This window comes from Geotrypetes seraphini, chromosome 6, assembly GCF_902459505.1.
Source record: "Geotrypetes seraphini chromosome 6, aGeoSer1.1, whole genome shotgun sequence".
Taxonomy (NCBI): domain Eukaryota; kingdom Metazoa; phylum Chordata; class Amphibia; order Gymnophiona; family Dermophiidae; genus Geotrypetes; species Geotrypetes seraphini.
The window spans coordinates 11,036,943-11,056,544 of NC_047089.1; the positions used below are offsets into that span (position 1 = coordinate 11,036,943).

A 19,602-nucleotide genomic window follows, 5' to 3' on the forward strand; every position below is an offset into this window, starting at 1 on the left:
AACAATGTTTTTTTCTTTTTTTAAATGTTAACAAATACTAATGCTTTATATATATGTGTGTGTGTGTGTGTGTGTATGTATATGTGTATATATATATATATATATACACACACACACACACACATATATATATATATATATATATATATATATATATATATATATATATATATATATATATATATATATAGTGCTTCCAGTTTTCTGCCCTAATGCTCCTTCTGTTGCCGGGCATGGGAGGTCAATCTGCATCCCCCTCCTGCTGACATCATTGGACATCGTCCAGCCTACAGAGATCCTAGAAGGGCAATGCCTTTACCATCAGGTGTTGCTCGTGAAGGCAAAATCGTCCACAGCCAGCAAGGGGGTCCCTAGAGTGGAGAGAGCTGGAACAAGTTCCCGGGTATAGGAAGTCGCTCCGTCCCCCCTGCTGACATCATTGGACGTCACCTAAGGCACAAGCCAAAAGTGTGCTGCTTTGCACAGTGACTTGCACAGCTGATGAAACCCTGTCTGAACGTCAGTCTACCTTAGTGATCTCTCCAATACTGAAACATCACCAGAGAAGGAATATTGAAATAAATCTACACCCAAGGAGATGAGGACATCATTCTTTTTCGATTCAAGTAACTTAATATAAACTCTGTAGAAAAAGAACAACCTAGAAAGAAGGAAAACTGGTAAAAAGACATTGAGCTTAGAAATGAACCAAAAATACCAGTGATTCCAGTCCAACAAAAATTCCTCACAATTTAGAAAAGGCAATTTCATCAATTATAGTATACCAAACTGACTACAATGAAGTGGGTACTATTATCTTGCATATGAATGTTTGCCTTTAGAAGGCAGCCACGAGGAGGCAGGAGCGAGAGGGCTGCATGCCTACCATGAAGACCTCCACTGGAGTACTGGACCACTAGGTAATTTGATAGGCCCCCTGGAGGGGGGTGGGTTAGCTACCTATACATGGCCGGGGGGGGACATTGTGGGTTTGAACTGCTACAAGAGGCCACACTCCTGCCAGAAAGACCCCTGCTGAACCATCAGGTACTTAGGTAGGCCCTTGGACGAAGAGGGTATCGATGGGTTGGGAGATCAAAGGGTCGGGGCCAAGTAAGGGGTGATAATCCTGGCCATGGGCTGGGGGAGGGGAATAGACATTGTAATGGTTGAGAGGGAGATTGAAGGATCAGGAGTGAGTGAGAGCCGTTTGGAAGCAAGGGAAGGAAAGGAGGGAGAGGTTACCGGTCATATATAGGGTGGGGGCAGGGGGAGGAAAGGAGCGAAAGGTACCGGACCTGGGGGGGAGGCAAGGAAAGGGGTGAGAAGTAGTGGACTTGTGCGGGGAGGGCAGGGGGAGGAAGGGAGTTAGTTGTAGGACCTGTGCAGAGAGAGGAAGGGGGGAAGAAATGACAGACCTATGTGAGAGGTGCACGGGGAAGAAGGGAGTAAGAGTCACTGGAGCTGTGCACAGGGGGGGAGAGAAGAGAGAAGCTGTTTGGGGGGGGCAGGGGAGTAAGGGAGTGAGAGATATTGGACCTGTGGGGGAGAGTGAGAGATCTGGACCTGTGGGGGGGAGGACAGGGGGAGAAAGGGGAGTGAGTGAGAGGTGCCAGATCTGTGGAGGGACCTAAGGCTCCCGGGCCTATTCTGATTGGCCCAGGCGCCTTAGGCCCCACCAGTAGGCGGAGCTTTGGGACGGATGGGCCAATCCGGCCTCATTCCGTCGTTGGCTGCCTGCCGGACAGGCGGGTTTGGCTCCCGTCTGTCCGGCCAACTACACAAAGGTACGGGGAAGGGGGGTGGGGGTGTCGTGGGTGTCGGCCAGGGGGGTCGCGGGTCGGCTGGGGGGGCGGTCGGAGGTTCTTGGGGGGGCGGTCGTTGGGGGGAGGGGGGGTTTGCGTCGAGGGCAGGAGGGCCTGGGATCCCTCCAGCCGTAATGTAGTGCGGGGTGGGGGTAGGGGGTCGCCGTGGCCAGGAGGGTTTGGGCTCCCTCCTGGCCCGATATTGTCAGGGAGTTGGGGAGTCAGCGGGGCAAGAGGGCTTGGGCTCCCTTTTGCCCCGATCGTGTCAGGGGGGCAAGAGGGCTTGAGCTCCCTCTTGCCCCGATCGTGTCGGGGGTGCCGTGGTTGGCTGGGGCAAGAGGGCTTGAGCTCCCTCTTGCCCCCGATCGTGTCGGGGGTGCCGCGGTTGGCTGTGGCAAGAGGGCTTGAGCTCCCTCTTGCCCCGATTGTGTCGGGGAGTCGGCGGGGCAAGAGGGATTGACGTTAGAGAAAGGGCGAACTGCTGGAAGAGGAAGCAGTGCAGGCGCAGGGCTCACGGAAGGGCCGGGACCGCCAAGAGAAAGCAGCAGGACACCGGTAGGAGCTTCTACATGATGGGGGGGGGGGGGTCGGGAGGCTGTGGGGGTGCGAGCGGTCCTTCAGGGTGGGGGTGCAGGTGCGGGTGGGATTGCGTGCGAGTGATCCTTCGGGGTGGGGGTGCGAGCGGTCCTGCGGGGGGGTGAATCGGACATCGAGGGGGGGGCATCAGGCTTTCAGGGTGGGGACAGGACTTCAAGGGGGAGAGGAGAGTCGGGGCGGGCGAAAGGAGAGTCGGGGTGGCCAGAGGAGAGTCGGGGCGGGCGAAAGGAGAGTCGGGCAGTGTGCGCGGTATATAAAAATTTCTGTACATAAATTTGTGTTTTCCGCGCGCTATACCCGTGTGCGCGTTTTACACGGGTGCGCGTTATCTACGTGAAAATACGGTAAAAGGAACGAAGTCTGGAATTGGCAGTGGAAGAGAAGGGTAACGTTAAGAGTGACTTATCTGAGGAATGGTGTTCTCTGGGAGGTGTATAAGGAGAGAGAAGTAAGGAGAGATATTGAGGGGCAGCAGAATGAACACATTTGTAGGTCAGCAATAAGATCTTGAACTGTATGCGATGGCAGATAGGGAGCTAGTGAAGTGACTTAAGGAGAGAGGTGACATGAGTGTAGTGAGGTTGGTAGAAGATGAGTCCCGCAGCAGAGTTTTGCACAGATTGCAAGGGGGAGATGCGACACTGAGGGATACCAGTTATGAATAGATTGCAGTAATTAAGCATGAGGTTACGAGAGATTGGATAAGGGTCTGGGTAGGGTGCTCAGAGAGGAAGGGGCAAATTTTGGTGATATTGAAGAGATAGAAGCGACAGGTCTTAGCAGCTTGTTGGTTATATGTAGAAAATGAGAGGTCAGAATTTAAGACTACTCCAAGGTTGCGAGCAGAGGAGACTGGAACAATGACAGTATTATTTACAGAGATGGGTCCCTCTCCTCGTCTGTGCATATCAGTTTCTCTCCTCCTAGCATATACGGTTCCTTCCAATTATTAATCCCCAAATGCATTACTCTGCATTTCTTTCCATTGAATTTTAGTTGCCAGGCATTAGACCATTCCTCTAACTTTTGTAGATCCTTTTTCATATTTTCCACTCCCTTTTTGGTGTCTACTCTATTACAATCTTGGTATCTTCTGCAAAAAGGCACACTTTTCCTTCTAACCCTTCAGCAATGTCGCTCACAAACATATTGAACAGGATTGGCCCCAGCACTGAACCCTGAGGGATTCCACTACTCACCTTTCCTTCCTCCGAGCGACTTCCATTAACCACCACCCTCTGGCGTCTGTCCGACAGCCAGTTTCTAACCCAGTTCACCACTTTGGGTCCTAACTTCAGACCTTCAAGTTTGTTCAACAGCCTCCTATGAGGAACTGTATCAAAGGCTTTGCTGAAATCTAAGTAAATTACATCTAGCATATGTCCTTGATCCAGCTCTCTGGTCACCCAATCAAAAAATTCAATCAGGTTCGTTTGGCACGATTTATCTTTTGTAAAGCCATGTTGCCTCGGATCCTGTAACCCATTAGATTCAAGGAAGTACACTATCCTTTCTTTCAGCAACACTTCCATTATTTTTCCAACAACTGAAGTGAGGCTCACCGGCCTGTAGTTTCCTGCTTCATCCCTGTGACCACTTTTATGAATAGGGACCACATCCACTCTCCTCCAATCCTCAGGAATCACTCCCGTCTCCAGAGATTTGTTGAACAAGTCTTTAATAGGACTCACCAGAACCTCTCTGAGCTCCCTTACTATCCTGGGATGAATCCTGTCTGGTCCCATCTCTTTGTCCACCTTCAGTTTTTCAAGTTGCTCATAAACACTCTCCTCCGTGAACGGCACAGAATCTACTCCATTTTCTCGTGTAACTTTGCCAGACAATCTCGGTCCTTCTCCAGGATTTTCTTCTGTGAACACGGAACAGAAGTGAAGTATTTGTTTAGCACATTTGCTTTTTCCTCATCACTCTCCACGTATCGGTTTTGAAGATCATGTTAACAATTTAGTTCGAAAATCATTTCTCACACTACAGAAACTAAGAAGGGTAAGACCTAAGTACTATTCTGACATCCCAGTGAGTGATACTTAATGCCATCAATTATTACTGTAAGTTCTGTTTTCTTGTTCTGCTAGACCAGCCTAGATGAGTGGGTTATTCTCCCTAGCTTGTAGATGAAGGCAGAGGCACTTCCAGTGATGTCACCAGTATTCTCTGCTTTCTCTCAAATTAATCAAACGCAGATATCATTTATTAACAACAGTTGGAATCCTCCACTTTGCAAGAATTACATTTTTAAAGTGCTATAATTGGCTAAGAAAAAACCCATAAATGTCTCATAGTAACATAGTAGATGACGACAGATAAAGACCCGAATGGTCCATACAGTCTGCCCAACCTGATTCAATTAAAACTTTTTTTTCTTCTTAGCTATTTCTGGGCATGAATCCAAAGCTCTGCCCGGTACTGTGCTTAGGTTCCAACTACTGAAGTCTCCGTCAAAATTCACTCCAGCCCATCTAACCACCAGCCATTGAAGCCCTCCCCAGGCCATCCTTAACCAAACGGCCATATACAGACACAGACCGTGCAAGTCTGCCTGTACTGGCCTTAGTTCTTCAATATTTACTATTATTTTTTGTTTTTGATTCTAGATCCTCTGTGCTCATCCCACTCTTTTTTGAACTCTCTCACCATTTTCCTCTTCACCACCTCTCTCAGGAGCTAATTCTAGGCATCCACCACCCTCTCTGTAAAGAAGAAATTCCTTACATTGCTCTTGAGTCTACCACCCCTCAGCCTCAAATTATGCCCTCTGGTTATACCATTTTCATTTCTCTGGAAAGATTTGTTCTACGTTAATACCTTTCAAGTACTTGAACATCTAAATCATATCTCCCCTGTCCCTCCTTTCTCCTAGGCTTCCAGTCTCTCCTCATGTGTCTTTTGGCGTAAACCTCCTATCATTTTTGTTGCCCTTCTCTGGACCGCTTCAAGTCTTCTTATGTCCTTCACCAGTGGAGCCTCACCAATGACCTGTACAGAGGCATCAACACCTTTCTTCTACTGGTTACACCTCTCTTTATACAGCCCAGCATCCTTCTGGCAGCAGCCACCGCCTTGTTCCACTGTTTTTTTCGCCTTTAGATCTTCAGACACTATCACCCCAAGGTCCCTCTCCCCATCCGTGCATATCAGCCTCTCACTTCCCAGCACATAACGGTTCCTTCTGATTATTAATCCCCAAATGCATTACCGTATTTTCACGATTTTACAAACCGTGCGTAACCTTGCGCGTTATACGCGTGAGCGCGTTGTACAAATTTTTTTTACATAGTCCCCCCCCCCCGACGTCCGATTCACCCCCCGCAGGACCGCTCGCACCCCCACCCCAAAGGACCGCTCGCACGCACCCGCACCCCCCACCCCGAAGAACCGCTCGCACGCACTCCCACCCGCACCCCCACCCTGAAGGACCGCTCGCACCCCCACAGCCTCCCGACCCCCCCCCCCATCATGTAGACGCTCCTACCGGTGTCCTGCTGCTTCCTCTTGGCGGTCCCGGCCCTTCTGTGAGCCCTGCGCCTGCGCTGCTTCCTCTTCCGGCGGTCCCGCCCTTTCTCTAAAGAGGAAGAGGAAGCAGCGCAGGCGCAGGGCTCATAGAAGGGCCGGGACCGCCAAGAGGAAGCAGCAGGACACCGGTAGGAGCGTCTACATGATGGGGGGGGTCGGGAGGCTGTGGGGGTGCGAGTGGTCCTTCAGGGTGGGGGTGCGGGTGGGAGTGCGTGCGAGTGGTTCTTCGGGGTGGGGGGGTGGGTGCGTGCGAGCGGTCCTTTGGGGTGGGGGTGCGAGCGGTCCTGCGGGGGGGGTGAATCGGACATCGGGGGGGGCATCAGGCTTTCAAGGTGGGGACAGGACTTCAAGGGGGAGAGGAGAGTCGGGGCGGGCGAAAGGAGAGTAGGGGTGGCCAGAGGAGAGTCGGGGCGGGCGAAAAGAGAGTCGGGTGGCGACGGGAGAGTCGGGGCAGCATGCGCGGTATACGGGTGTGCGCGGTATACAAATTTTTTAAACATATTTTCGGTTTCCCGCGCGCTATACCCGGGTGCGCGTTATCTACGTGAAAATACGGTACTTTGCATTTCTTTTAGTTTCCAGATATTAGACCATTCCTCTAACTTTTGCAGATCCTTTTTCAAGTTTTCCACTCCTTCCTTGGTGTCTACTCTATTACAAATCTTGGTATCATCCACCAAAAGGCAAACCTTTCCTTCTATCCCTTCAGCAATGTCACTCACAAACATATTGAACAGGATCAGTCCCAGCACCGAACCCTGAGGTACTCTTCTACTCACCTTTCCTTCCTCCAAGCGACTTACATTAACCATCACCCTTTGGCATCTGTCCGACACCCAGTTTCTAATCCAGGTCACCACTTTGGGTCCTAACTTCAGACCTTCAAGTTTGTTCAAGAGCCTGCTATGAGGAACCATGTCAAAGGCTTTACTGAAATCTAAGTAAATGACATCTAGCACATGTCCTTGATCCAGTTCTCTGGTACCCAATCAAAAAATTCAATCAAGTTCATTTGGCACAATTTACCTTTAGTAAAGCCAGGTTGCCTTGGATCCTGTAACCCATTAGATTCTAGGAAGTTCACTATCCTTTCTTTCAGCAACACTTCCATTATTTTTCCAACAACCGAAGGAAGGCTTACCGGCCTGTAGTTTCCTGCGTTATCTCTGTGACCACTTTTATGAATAGGGACCACATCCGCTCTTCTCCAAACACCAGGAATCACTCCCGTCTCCATAGATTTGTTAGCAAGTCTTTAATAGGACCTGCTAGAACCTCTCTGAGCTCCCTCAGTATCCTGGGATGGATCCCGTCCAGTCCCATCGCTTTGTCCACCTTCAGTTGTTCATAAACACTTTTCGTCCGTGAACGGTGCGGAATCTACTCCATTTTCTTGTGTAACTTTGCCAGACAATCTTGGTCCATCTCTGTGATTTTCTTCTGTGAACACAGAACAGAAGTATTTGTTTAGCATGTTTGCTTTTTCCTCATTACTCTCCACATATTGGTTCCTAGCATCTTTTAGTTTAGCAATTCCATTTTTCATCTTCTTCCTTTCACTAATATATCTGAAAAAAATTTTGACTTCCTTTTTTACATTTTTAGCCATTTGCTCTTCTGCCTGCGCTTTTACCAGACGTATCTCTCTTAGCTTCTTTCAGTTTCACCCAGTAATCCTTTCATTCACTCATAATTTCAAAAATAGATTATTGTAATTCGCTTTTAAAAGGTATATATCACAAAGATTTGAAACGTCTGCAACTAATTCAAAATACGGCAATCAAGATAATCTCCAGAGCAACAAAGTATGACCACGTTACTCCTCTGTTAAAAGATGCCCACTGGTTACCTATCTCACATAGGATAACTTACAAAATTGCCCTTTTGACATTTAAAACTATGCAGACTAATTCCCCAGCTTTTATTGATCGAATATTGATTCCCTATGATCCACCAAGATCTTTACGATCCATAACCCAATCCAATTTAAATATCCCCTCCTTAAAAATAATTGGTACACGTCGAACCTCTATCTTCTCTGTAACTGCTCCTACGATTTGGAATGCTCTTCCGCTTTATCTAAAAACAGAAAATAATTTAAAAACGTTTAAAAGTAGCTTAAAATGTTTCCTTTTTAAAGATGCTTTTAATTGAAGTTGTTATTTCTTAATTTTTTTATTTTTTTTTTCTTCTTTTCTTTTCTCTTTTCTTTCCTTCTTTTTTCTCCATTAAGTCCTGCCATTTTGTTCTTTCCCTTAATGTCTCTCTCATTTACTATAATTATTGTATTTCCTCCCTCTTTCCTTCATGTATCTTTTGTTAGTGCGTCTTTATTTAACCTAGTATGTGTTGTAGTTCGTCTAACAGTTTTGTATTTTCATTTTTTAAAAGTTTGTTTTAATGGTAATTCTGTTTGTTGCAATGTTATTTTATCTAGTGCTTTGTACAACGCTTTGCAGAATCGATAAAGCGTTTAATCAAGAAACTAATAAACAATAAACAATACTCCTCTTGGGGTTTTTTATATTTCACGAACAACAACTCTTTTGCCTTTATTTTCTCTGCCACTAGTTTGGAGAACCATACCGGTTTCCTTTTTCTCTAGATTTTATTTATTTTCTTCACATAAAGGTTTGTAGCCATTTTTATTGCTCCTTTCAGCTTTGACCACTATTTTTCCACTTAACAGTTCTTTCTTCAGGTACTCTCCCACTTTATTAAAGTTCATACGTTTGAAATCTAGAGTGTGTGTGTATACACACATGTATTTGCAAGGTCTGCATAAAGGAACTTGAAGTTTAGTATACAAGTTCAGTCACAATCCATTTTTGGTGAGGTATAAAAATCCTTTTGTCTTTCCTGATGCAGTAATGATGAAGACCTTTGGCATGCTGAAATGCTTGATGAGACAAACTGAAAAGATGTGCAAATACTGTGATAACTAGAAGAATGTTTTTCTCTTAATTAGGTGTTTTCATTTAAACAGTTTAAGTAACACTTCCATTCCCATACTGAAACAAAAATTGCATTTAAAGTAGCTCCTTTGAGGTTCATTTTATCCATGAATACTTTTGTAATTATGATAATTTAGTGTTCAGTATTCAAAATTCCTTTCTTTTATGATTTTTCTTTGTTTTGATGAATGTGTATTTCACTGTGACCATGTCAAAGGGCTGCTGATAAATTAAAATATTTTAGCTACAGAATCTATACCTTTAGGCTGTTTCAGAAAATTATGGGTCTAAATTACAGCAGAAGTTTTGGAATACTTGTGAACTCTGCAAGCCTTAAGAGTTTCTCATCTACAAATGGGACCTGTATGATCTCCGAAGTTTGTGCATTATAGCAGCTTTTTGTATTTCGACCAATGAAATATATTGCAGCTTAAAGAGATTTTTGTCATTTCTACTTAGAAAAAGTGATAGTATGGCTGGATCAAGGTTTCCTGAATACTGTTGGTGACTCTTGTTTTAGTCAAATGCTACTTCTTAAAATTTCCTAAACTATTTACATTCTCCCTGAATTAAATTAATTCTTTTACTAAGCCATGGTAGAGGTTTCTATCAAGGTCTGGGGCACTAGGAGCATCGGAGCATTTAGTGCTCTAAGCCAGGGTAGAAACTAGAGAATGACACGGTGGATGTTACCCACAGCTAACCGTGAGTAGCCGCGGGTAACCCGCCAAAACGGTGGAGGGGGGAAAGGTGCTCACAGCAGGTATGGGGACAAAGCCATCCACTACCCCGTGGAGTGGTGAATGGCCTTGTCCCCGCAGTTAAGGGAGGGAACGCACGCGGTCACCTCCTCTCTCCTTCCTACCTACCTGAATCTATCTCCTTCCCTCCCCCTTACCTTCACGGCGCGTTTTAAGGTTTAAGACTCGTTAAAAGCCGCCGGAGCATACATGCAATCGTGTGTGTGTGTGGGCAGAAGCTTCTCCTCTGACGCAACTTCTGGTTGCGGCAGAGGAGAAGCTTCCGCCCAAACACGCACATGACTGCACGGACACTCCGGTGGCTTTCAACAAGCTACTCAAACCTTAAAACGCGCTGCAAAGGTAAGGGGGAGGGCGGGAGATGCACGGACCGCGCGAGGGGTGCCGAAGGGCAGTGAGGTGGCGAGAGGGAAGGGTGGATGCTACGGGGCGGTGAAGGGGACAGTAGTCCGGTGACAGGGCAGTGATGGGGACTGATTTTTTTCCCTGTCATTCTCTAGAGACAATTGCTCAAAAGAGTATGATTCGGAACAAGGTACCTTTAAAAGATATCGCCATAATAGGGGAAGATAGGTCATCCCAATAGCAAGGTTGCAATTAGAGACTACAGTAGACTAGGTGTCCTTAAATACAGAGCAAACTGATTTTAAAGATTACAACTTGCTCAGCAGTTGACATGGATAATTTGCAAACAAGAATGACGAACATTGTTTGAAATGTTTGTATGTAAATGCCAGAAGGAGAGTTAGAATATATTGCACTAAATAAAAAGATATATACTGTATAATAAGACATCTCTGAGACCTAGTAGAAGGAAGATTGTCAGTGGGAGAAGGGGTGGGGTGGGAGGGAGGTGGCCAAAGGTTCCAGAGGCGATCTGGGAAATTATGAGTCTGATATTGGTGCCAGCCAAAATGGTAGACATTATTATAAAGAACAGAATTACTGAACATATTCATAAGCATGGATTAATGAGACAGTCAACATTGATTTAGTAATGGGAAATCTTGCTTCACCAATCTACTACAAACTACATTTCTTTGAATGTGTGAATAAATATGTGGATACAGGTGATCCAGTCATTATTGTGTATTGGGATTTTCAAAAGGCATTTGACAAAGTAGCTTCTGAAAAAATAAAAAAAACATGGGATTATGGATTAAGAACTGGTTAAAAGATAGAAATCAGAGAGTGAGGTTAAATGGTCAACATTCTCAATGGAGAAGGGTAAATAGTGGGGTTCCCCAAGGGTCTGTGCTGGGACTACTACTTTTTAACATATTTATCAACGATCTAGAGATGGGAATAACCAGTATGATAATTAAATTTGTTGATGACACAATGTTGTTTAAAGTTGAGGTATGAGCAACGCACAAATAGACGATTAGATTAGATTACATTTTTCAAGAGGATTATGAAAAATTGCAAGAGGACCTTGAGAGACTGGACATCAAAACGGCATTTAATGTGAGGAAGTGCAAAGTGATGCGTGTAGGAAAGAGAAACCTAAACTGTAGCTATATGATGCAGGGTTCCATGTTAGGAGTTGCCACCTAGGAAAAGGATCTAGGTGTCATCGTGGAGGATACATTGAAATCCTTAGCTCAGAGTGCGGCGGCAGCTAAGAAAGCAAATAGAATGTTACAATTACAAGTAAATCATTTATATTCTGCTATTGCCAACTAATAGTTCATAGTGGATTACATACAAAGAAATAGATCAATTCAACTAAGATATACATAAGTAATAAAATTACCCCAATATTAACTATTAAGAATAAATTTCTGAAACAAAATTTTTAGGTGCTTTTTAAAAAAAAATAAAAAAAATGATAAAGAGTTATTATAGATCGTATTTGAATTAGCAGGATTGACCGTACAGATGTGGCCTGATAAGGAAAGGAGAATAGTGAACAATCTTTAGAAATCAATCATTGCAAGAAAATAAAAATTCATCCTTTATCCCACAATATAAGGAAATATGATCCAAGATGGAAAGGAAATAATTACTGTATTATACAGGAAAAATTATCAACAGCAAGTTCATCACATCTTCCTTAACCTCCCTAATAGATGGTCTAATAGTTATTCAGTAACTTTTAATTCCTCTTTAGCATGACAAAAAAACTCAAAAGCTGGCTTGGGTCAAAGAAGGAATAAAATTTAGCTTCAAATAATATCACACATTGACAAAGAAATTTGAACAGAAATTTCATGCCTAAAGCTAAGGCTCTAGGCCTCAACTCCTGACGTTTCTTCTTTGTTTCTCTAGAATACATAAATCAGGAAAAATATATATCTTTGATCCCAAGAATTGCTCATCTGTATTGAAAATACAAACGTAAAATATTATTTCTATCTGATTCAAATGTGAACGTCAACAACAAAATAGTTCTTTGGGTGACCACTTAAAGAGTTGACTCAGATGACTCCAGGAATTCAGTCACATTAAGATGCTCCTTCTGACCTCTATCATCTCTTTTTTTCGATGTTCCCAGTACCAGATTCTCATCAAAGGTGGCAAAGTCTCTTAATGGTATTTTTAAAATCTCTCCAAGATACTTCCTTACCATATAAAGGGGAAAAATATCAATGAAGATCTTGGAAAGTTCACCAATGTTTTTCCTCCTTATTTGGTTTTCTAAATATTCCACTTTATTGAAAGAAACTAACTTATTTTTCACTAAGGCAGTGTTCACCATTTGAACCTCAACCAACTTGGTCTCAATAACTTTAATTTGGCTGGAATGTTGTTCTATTGACCCAGAAAGTTTAGAGAATTGACCAGAAAAGCATGCCATAACTTGCAAAAAAGTTATTAAAGCATCCCATAACTTGCAAAAGTTATTAATGCCTTTTGTAACAACCTGAGGTCTTTTTAATTCTTGCAGTGGAGGATCTACTCAGCAATTTCTGTAGAGGGGGCTAAGAGCTTACCATTGGATAGTCATGTAAATTACCTTCTACCTCCATCAAAGTAGAAATATATATATGGCTGGAAGAAAACTTCAGAGACCCTTCTGAGTCAGAAATGACTCACTCCTACCCGAACCTGCACTCTGCTCCATGGAGGCACACAATCCTGCTGGCTGTAAGTGCATTGCTCTTTGGACAAGGCTCAGAGAAGCTCCATCACTGCCACTGGAGGTGACATATTCCCTACCTTGCTGAAATGGGGAGTAGCATGGAAGCTGCTGAAGTACCAGATGCCTGCAAAGTCAGCTGTTGGAGCCTGAGAGAAAGAGCAGGGATAGAGGAAACATTCCATTCCTTCCCCATTGCAGGAGAGTTGGAGGACACCCAGGTGTAGGAACACAGACTCAGGTCAGATGCTTCAACAGCGTGTCTCGCAAGCGCCATCTTGGATCCAAAAGGAGTATTTTTGTGAATTTTGTGATTTATCCCTATTTAGTGTTTGTTTTTAATGAATGGATACTTGATTTCAATTAGCTCAATATTGATTGGATAAATGTAACATCAGGGATGTGTGTTCCTGGATAAAATCAAAGGCTGCTTTATAAAGCAGCTGTTTCAGGAACCCACAAGAGGGTGAACCATCTAATTCTAGTTCTTAGTGGAATACATGATCTTGTGCAAGAGGTAATGGTGCTGGGACCATTTAATAGTAACCATAAAATGATCCAATTTGATTTAGTAACTGATTAAGTACACAGAGGAAATCTAACACATTAGCATTTAACTTTCAAAAGGGAGACTAGGATACAATGAGGAAAATGTTCAAAACTTAGAGGAGCAGCTGCAATGTTCAAAAATTTACACCAGGTATGGATGTTACTCAAAAATGCCATTCTGGAAACCCATACCAGGACATTTTTACTTCTGTGAATATTTGGGGCTGTTTATGAAAAATTTAAAGACACAAATTGTTTCTTCTTGTCTTTCTTCAGATTGAGACAGACTATGCAAAGCAGATTTCAGGACTGTAGTACTGTATTGTTTTTTGGAGGAAGAATCTGAATGAAGAATAATAGGAAATAGCACAAAGGATGGCAAATTTAAATGCAAAGCACTGATAAGGAAAGCAAAGTGAGACTTTGAAAAGAAGATTGCCTTGGAGGCAAACACACATAACTTTTTTTAGGTATATTAGAAAGAAGAAGCTGGTAACATGGAAACAGAGAAAAATGATGGCAAACAAAGACCATATGGCCTATCTAGTCAGCCTAACCTTGTCATCTACTTATCCCTTTCTTTCTTTTGCTTTTTTTCTCAGGCTTTTTTTAAATTCAGATATTTGTTGTTCCATCACCTTCACTGGGAGGCTGTTCCAACCATTCACCACCCTTTATTTATTTAATCATTTATATACCACTTATATCCTAAGTTGTTTACATTCATGTACTTTTATCATATTTCCCTATCTATCCCAGCGGGCTCAAACTATCTAGTGTACCTGGGGCAATGAGGGGATTAAGTGACTTGCCCAGGGTCACAAGGAGCAGCGAAGGATTTAAACCCACAACTTCAGGGTTCTAAGTAGTTCTAACCACTGCGCCACACACTCCCTTTCCATGAAAAACTATTTTCTGAGGTTACTTCTGAGTCTCTCCCCTTTCACCTTCATCCTATGCCCCCTTGTTCCAGAATTTCCTTTCAATTGAAAGAGACTTGCTACCTGCCTCTAGCTGGCACCTGTTCAGCAAAATTGATGTTAACCATTAGCCACAAATTTAGCCTCCTGTATGTTGTCCTCCCAACACAAAAGCAATGGTGTAGAGAAAAATCACCACTTCAAATTGCTCTTTATTTTTATTCTCTCTAGACATCTCCTTTGGACCCATGGAAATTTATAAGCAAGTACAGTTGCAGAAATATGAACCAATTTCTACTCTTTCAAAAATGGGTTTTCTGTGGTTCAGTTTTGATGCTATGTGTGATTGAAATGTCATGCCAAAATATGAATGTTTTAAATAGGAGACACCTCTAAATCTGTGCTCATTAGAGCTTAGTACCATATGCTTATAGTTAAGATAGCTTAGAAATGCATATGAACTGAAAGAGAAGGGAAGAGACACTTCAAATCTGAAAAACCAATAAAACCTTAGAAAAATGTGAGTGCAGCATTAAATTCCACTACTTTGAGCAAATTTTTACATTTAACCAGACCTGGCAAATGCCAACCAGCTTGCACTAATGGAGGTAGTATTGGTCCACAATTAACTACAATTTTAATTACCTCATTTCACATATATGCAATTATCCTTTCTTGTCCTTGCTGCCTGCTGTTGTTACATTAACAAGCAAGGAATTGGCACAGTTGTGCTGTACAAGCCTAAAAAAAGGGAAGGGAGGGTTAAGGAAAATATGTTGCTGTAAATTTTAAGAAAAGAATTTGAATTGTTGATGGAGGGAAATATAAATTTTTCACACTGATATCGGATTACCATGTAAAATTTTGTTCAGGACACCGAGGCTCATTTTCAAAGCACTTAAACACAAAAGTACCATAGGTTTCTGTGGTAATTTTATGTGTCTAAGTGCTTTGAAAATGAGCCTGTGTGTATAGAGACAGAGAGAAAGGTGGATGTAAACACAAAGATGCATATTGTCCAGCTTAATTTATAAAAATTGGGATAGTTTTTACATCAGCTAGTTAGTTTGATAATTAAATCCTTAAGCAAAAAATATTTACAAAGGCCCTGATTCTATCAAGTCAGCCTAAAGCAGGGATCTCAAAGTCCCTCCTTGAGGGCCACATTCCAGTCGGGTTTTCAGGATTTCCCCAATGAATATACATTGAAAGCAATGCATGCACATAGATCTCATGCATATTCATTGGGGAAATCCTGAAAACCCGACTGGATTGCGGCCCTCAAGGAGGGACTTTGAGATCCTTGGCCTAAAGCTAGGTGCTAATATTGGCACTAATTCTATAAAACATAGGCGCCCATTATAGAATCATGCTTAGCATTGCCTAAGTATGCTTAGGTGGCGCTCAGCATCCCAACATTTAGGTGGCCCCAATTTATACCAGGGTTTTTTATGCCTAAAGTTAGACGCCGATATCAGAGCCTGACACCTGATTCACAAAGAGGTGCCTAACTTGAAAAAACACCCATTATCCACCCCTAACCTTGCCCACTTTTAGTATAGGTGCTTTGGGCTGGGCACCTACTTTTTGTAGAATTGAGTTTTTTAAATTAGGTGCCTAACTTTCAATTAAGCCCAATTAAAGCTGATTGTGAGGTGTTGAGTGTCAACTAGACACTGATTAAGCCTATAACTTAATTAAATTAGGTGCCGATATCGGTGCCTAACTTTAGGCAGACCTTATAGAATTAGTACTATAAAGACTTCAGTTTATTTCCTAGGCAAGTATCTTGAAAAAAAAGTAAGAAAGCTGTTTAAAATTCTGTATTTTCCAGATATTTTTAAAAATAGCAATAGATGAGAGAGAGAAAAATGAGGGCAGATAAAGACCATATGGTCATCTGTCTGCCCATCCATGCAATAGATGAGAGAGAGAAAAATGAGGGCAGATAAAGACCATGTGGTTGTCTCAGTCTGCCCATCCATGCCATATACTCTCCCTTTCACTCCTGTAGAGATCCTACTCATATATTCTTGTCCCAAGCTTTGTTGAATTCTTCCAAAGTATACATATTAAAATCTAAGTCTGATGCTTTATGAAGAAGGCCGCAGGCAATTTTAGTAGCTGCCCTCTGGACTGACTCCATTTTGTTTATCTTTCTGATGGTGTAGTCTCCAGAATTGTTCACAGTATTCTAAATGAGGATTTACCAGAGTCTTAATACAGGGGCATTATCACCTCCTTTTTCCTACTAGCCATTCCTCTCTCTATTCACCCAAGCATCCTTCTAATTTTCATCGTCACCTTTTTTCTACTTGTTTGGCCACATATGTCATATGATCACACCCAAGTCCCGCTCCTTTTTCATGCGCAAAAGTACTTTACCCCCCTAATCTGTATTGTTCCCTCAGGTTTTTGCAGCCCAAATGTATGACCCTGCATGTTATAGTATTGAAAGTGGCAAAATTCTGGACAATTTCTCAAACGTTGCTAGTGTGGTGTAGTGGTTAGAGCTACAATCTCAGCACCCTGAGGTTGTGGGTTTGTGATGTCAGAGAGGCTTCCTGATGCAGGAGCGGATTTTGTGAGGAGCTACGGCGGCTTTGAACTGAAAAATGACTTGGCAAAGGAGCCGGCCTTCAGAGAGGCTTCCGACGCAGTTGTGGATCGAGTGAGGAGCCGCAGCCGCCTTGAACTGAAGAATGACTTCAGCAAGGGAGCTGGCCAGACTGCGGGTCGCGAGTTTGAGACCGCTGATTTACAACTACCCTCTTGTCACATTCCAATTAACCTGGTTCTAATCTAGTCAGTCACTTTAGGGCCCACACTAAGGGCACTCTATTGGTCATTCTTATGGAAGTGTGTCAAAAGATTTTGCTGTAATCTAAATACAGTGGTACCTCAGTTTATGAGTTCACTGGTTTGCGAGTGTTTTGCAAGACAAGCAAAACACTCAGCAAACTTTTGTCTCGCAAACCGAGCACTGTCCCGATAAACGAGCTCTGTTTTCAATGGTGGCCCAGGGGTGAGTACCTGCCTGTGGGTGCTGCAGCGCTTCCAAAGTGGCTTGGATCGGGAGCCGGGAGGCGCTGACGGATGGCAGAGGCATCGGCCGAAGCGGGAGGGCAGCCGCACGGGGACCCCATGGGAAGGAAGCCACAACTTTGGAAGCGCTGCATGACCCGCAGGCAGGTACTCACCCCTGGGCCACCATTGCAAACTTTGGTTGTGGAACGAATCTTCTGAGTTTGCATTAAGGCCTATGGGGAACTTTGCTTTGATAAACGAGCATTTTGGATTAAGAGCATGATCCTGGAACGGATTATGCTCATAAACCAAGGTACCACTGTATACCACATCTAGTGCTCTCCCTTAATCCAACTCTGGTCACCCAGTCAAAAAAAATTAATCAGACTTGTGTGAGAAGACCTCCTCTATTGGAAACTGTTTCCTCAGGTCCTATAATCCATTGGATTCCCAAACTTTACTGTTTTCTGTTTTAAAAACGTTTCCATTGATTTACTTACCACAGAAGTCATACGTAATGGTCTGTAGTTCTTAATCTTTCCCTTATGTTAGCTTTTGTGGAGAGGAACCACATCTGCCCTACTTCTGACTCTAAAGAAGCATTGTAAAGGCTAGCCAGCAGAACTGCCAGAACTTCCCTTTTTTTCAGTACCCTCAGATGTATGCCATCTGTCTCCATCGCTTTGTCCACCTTTCATTTAGCTAGTACCTCACAAACACAATCCTCCTGAAAATCATTCAGGGACTACCACACCTCCATTCCTATTTGTCTTCTGTGGTTCTGCTCCTGGCTCTTAAACTGTGAACACAAAACAGAAATATTTGTTTAAGCCACTCTGACATATCAGCTTCTACATTTGATTCGGTTCCCTTTATATTTGAGTCTCACAATGCCACTTTTGCACTTCTCCTATTACTATATATCTAAACAAACAAAAAAAAAAGCCTTGTGTCCCCATTTAACTGTATTACCTATTTTTCTTCCATTTGCAACTTTGTTTTCCTGACTACTCTAGCAGCTTCTCTTAGCTTTTCCAGACATTGTCACCTGTCTTCCTCTATTTGCACTCTCTTGTAGTTTATGAAGGCTAAAAACTCTTTTTTCCTTACCTTTTTAGCTACTGCTTTTCAGAACCATAATTGCCTTTTCCTCTTATTTATGTTCCTTACAGAAAGGTTTGTGGCCCTTATAAGTAGCTCCTTTCGGTTTTGCTGACCTGTTTTCCTGCTTCTCCAGATGTTCCCATCCAGTCAACAATTCCTTGAGGTATACTCCCATCTGAACATAGTTAGTTGGTTGTTTTTTTTTTAAGTCTAGAATCTTCACTTTTGAATATCACACCTATCTTAAAATTAAATCACACTATCAAGTGATCACTGGATATCAAATGATGACCCACTATAACAGGGGTGCCCAACACGTCGATCGCGATCGACCAGTAGCTCAGGAAGGCAACGCGAGTAGATCGCGGAGCCCATCCCGGGCTCCGTGATAGACTCGTGTTGCCGTCCTGATCTACCGGACTGATCAGCCTTCCTCTCCAGTGTTCTCTCTAGGGCCTTTAAGCTGGGCGGTCCGCCCAGCTGTCATCTGCTGCTGCCGCCGCTGCTGAACATTAAAAAAAACAAACAAAAAAAAAACGGCTTGGAGATTTCAGCCTGTAGCGAACTTATGCTCCGTGGCTCTAACGTGTGCATGCCGGCTTCCCTTCTCTTCCCTCCGAAACCGGAAGTTATGTCCATGGGGGGGGGGGGGGGGGGAGAGAAGGGAAGCCGGCATGCACATGTTGAGAGCCCTGAAGCAAGCGTTCGCTATGAGCTAAGGCGGGAGACAGGTTAGTGAAGCATTTGCTCTTCTTGCTGCCGGGTCCTGCCTACTTTCTGTTTCCGCGAAGGCAGTACCCGGCAGCATTTCCCCTAATAGGTCGATCGCGATCTTGGGCCAATCAGCCTTCCTCTCCCCGACGGCAGGGGCCGAAGCAGGGAGAGCTTGGGGCGGAGTCGGCTCTCGGGCCTGTTATTGGTGGCGGTTTGGGTCCTGGTCCCCGATGGCAGTGGCTTGGGGGAGGGCAGGGAGAAAGAAAGAAAAAGGGCAGGCAGGGAGACAGAAGGAAAGAAGAGAAACAGAAAAAAAAGAAAGGGAGGCAGAGAGAAAGAAAGGGCAGGGAGAGAGGAAGGAAAAGTTGGGGGAGGGAACGAGGTCTGTAGGAGAGGAAGCATACAGGCTAAAAGAAGGGAAGAAAGATTGGATGCACAGTCAGAAGAAGAAAGTGCAACCAGAGACTCATGAAATCACCAGACAAGGTAGGAAAAATGATTTTATTTTAAATTTAGTGATCAAAATGTGTCTGAATTTATATCTGCTGTCTATAT

General features: G+C 43.6%; 1 protein-coding gene across 7 annotated transcripts in view; it reads left to right on the top strand.

Annotated features, from left to right (window-relative positions):
• FAM168A (family with sequence similarity 168 member A) overlaps positions 1–19,602 on the top strand; it is a 234,313-nt gene that overhangs the window by 66,374 nt on the left and 148,337 nt on the right. For 5 of the 7 annotated variants that reach the window (XM_033948535.1, XM_033948541.1, XM_033948542.1 and 2 more), the window contains exon 3: positions 18,402–18,496. The exons of the other annotated variants lie outside the window; for them this stretch is intronic. In XM_033948535.1, coding sequence (XP_033804426.1) covers positions 18,467–18,496 — 30 coding nt within the window. In that variant the 5' untranslated portion in view covers positions 18,402–18,466. The remainder of the gene's footprint in view (positions 1–18,401; positions 18,497–19,602) is intronic. 7 annotated transcript variants of the gene reach the window in all.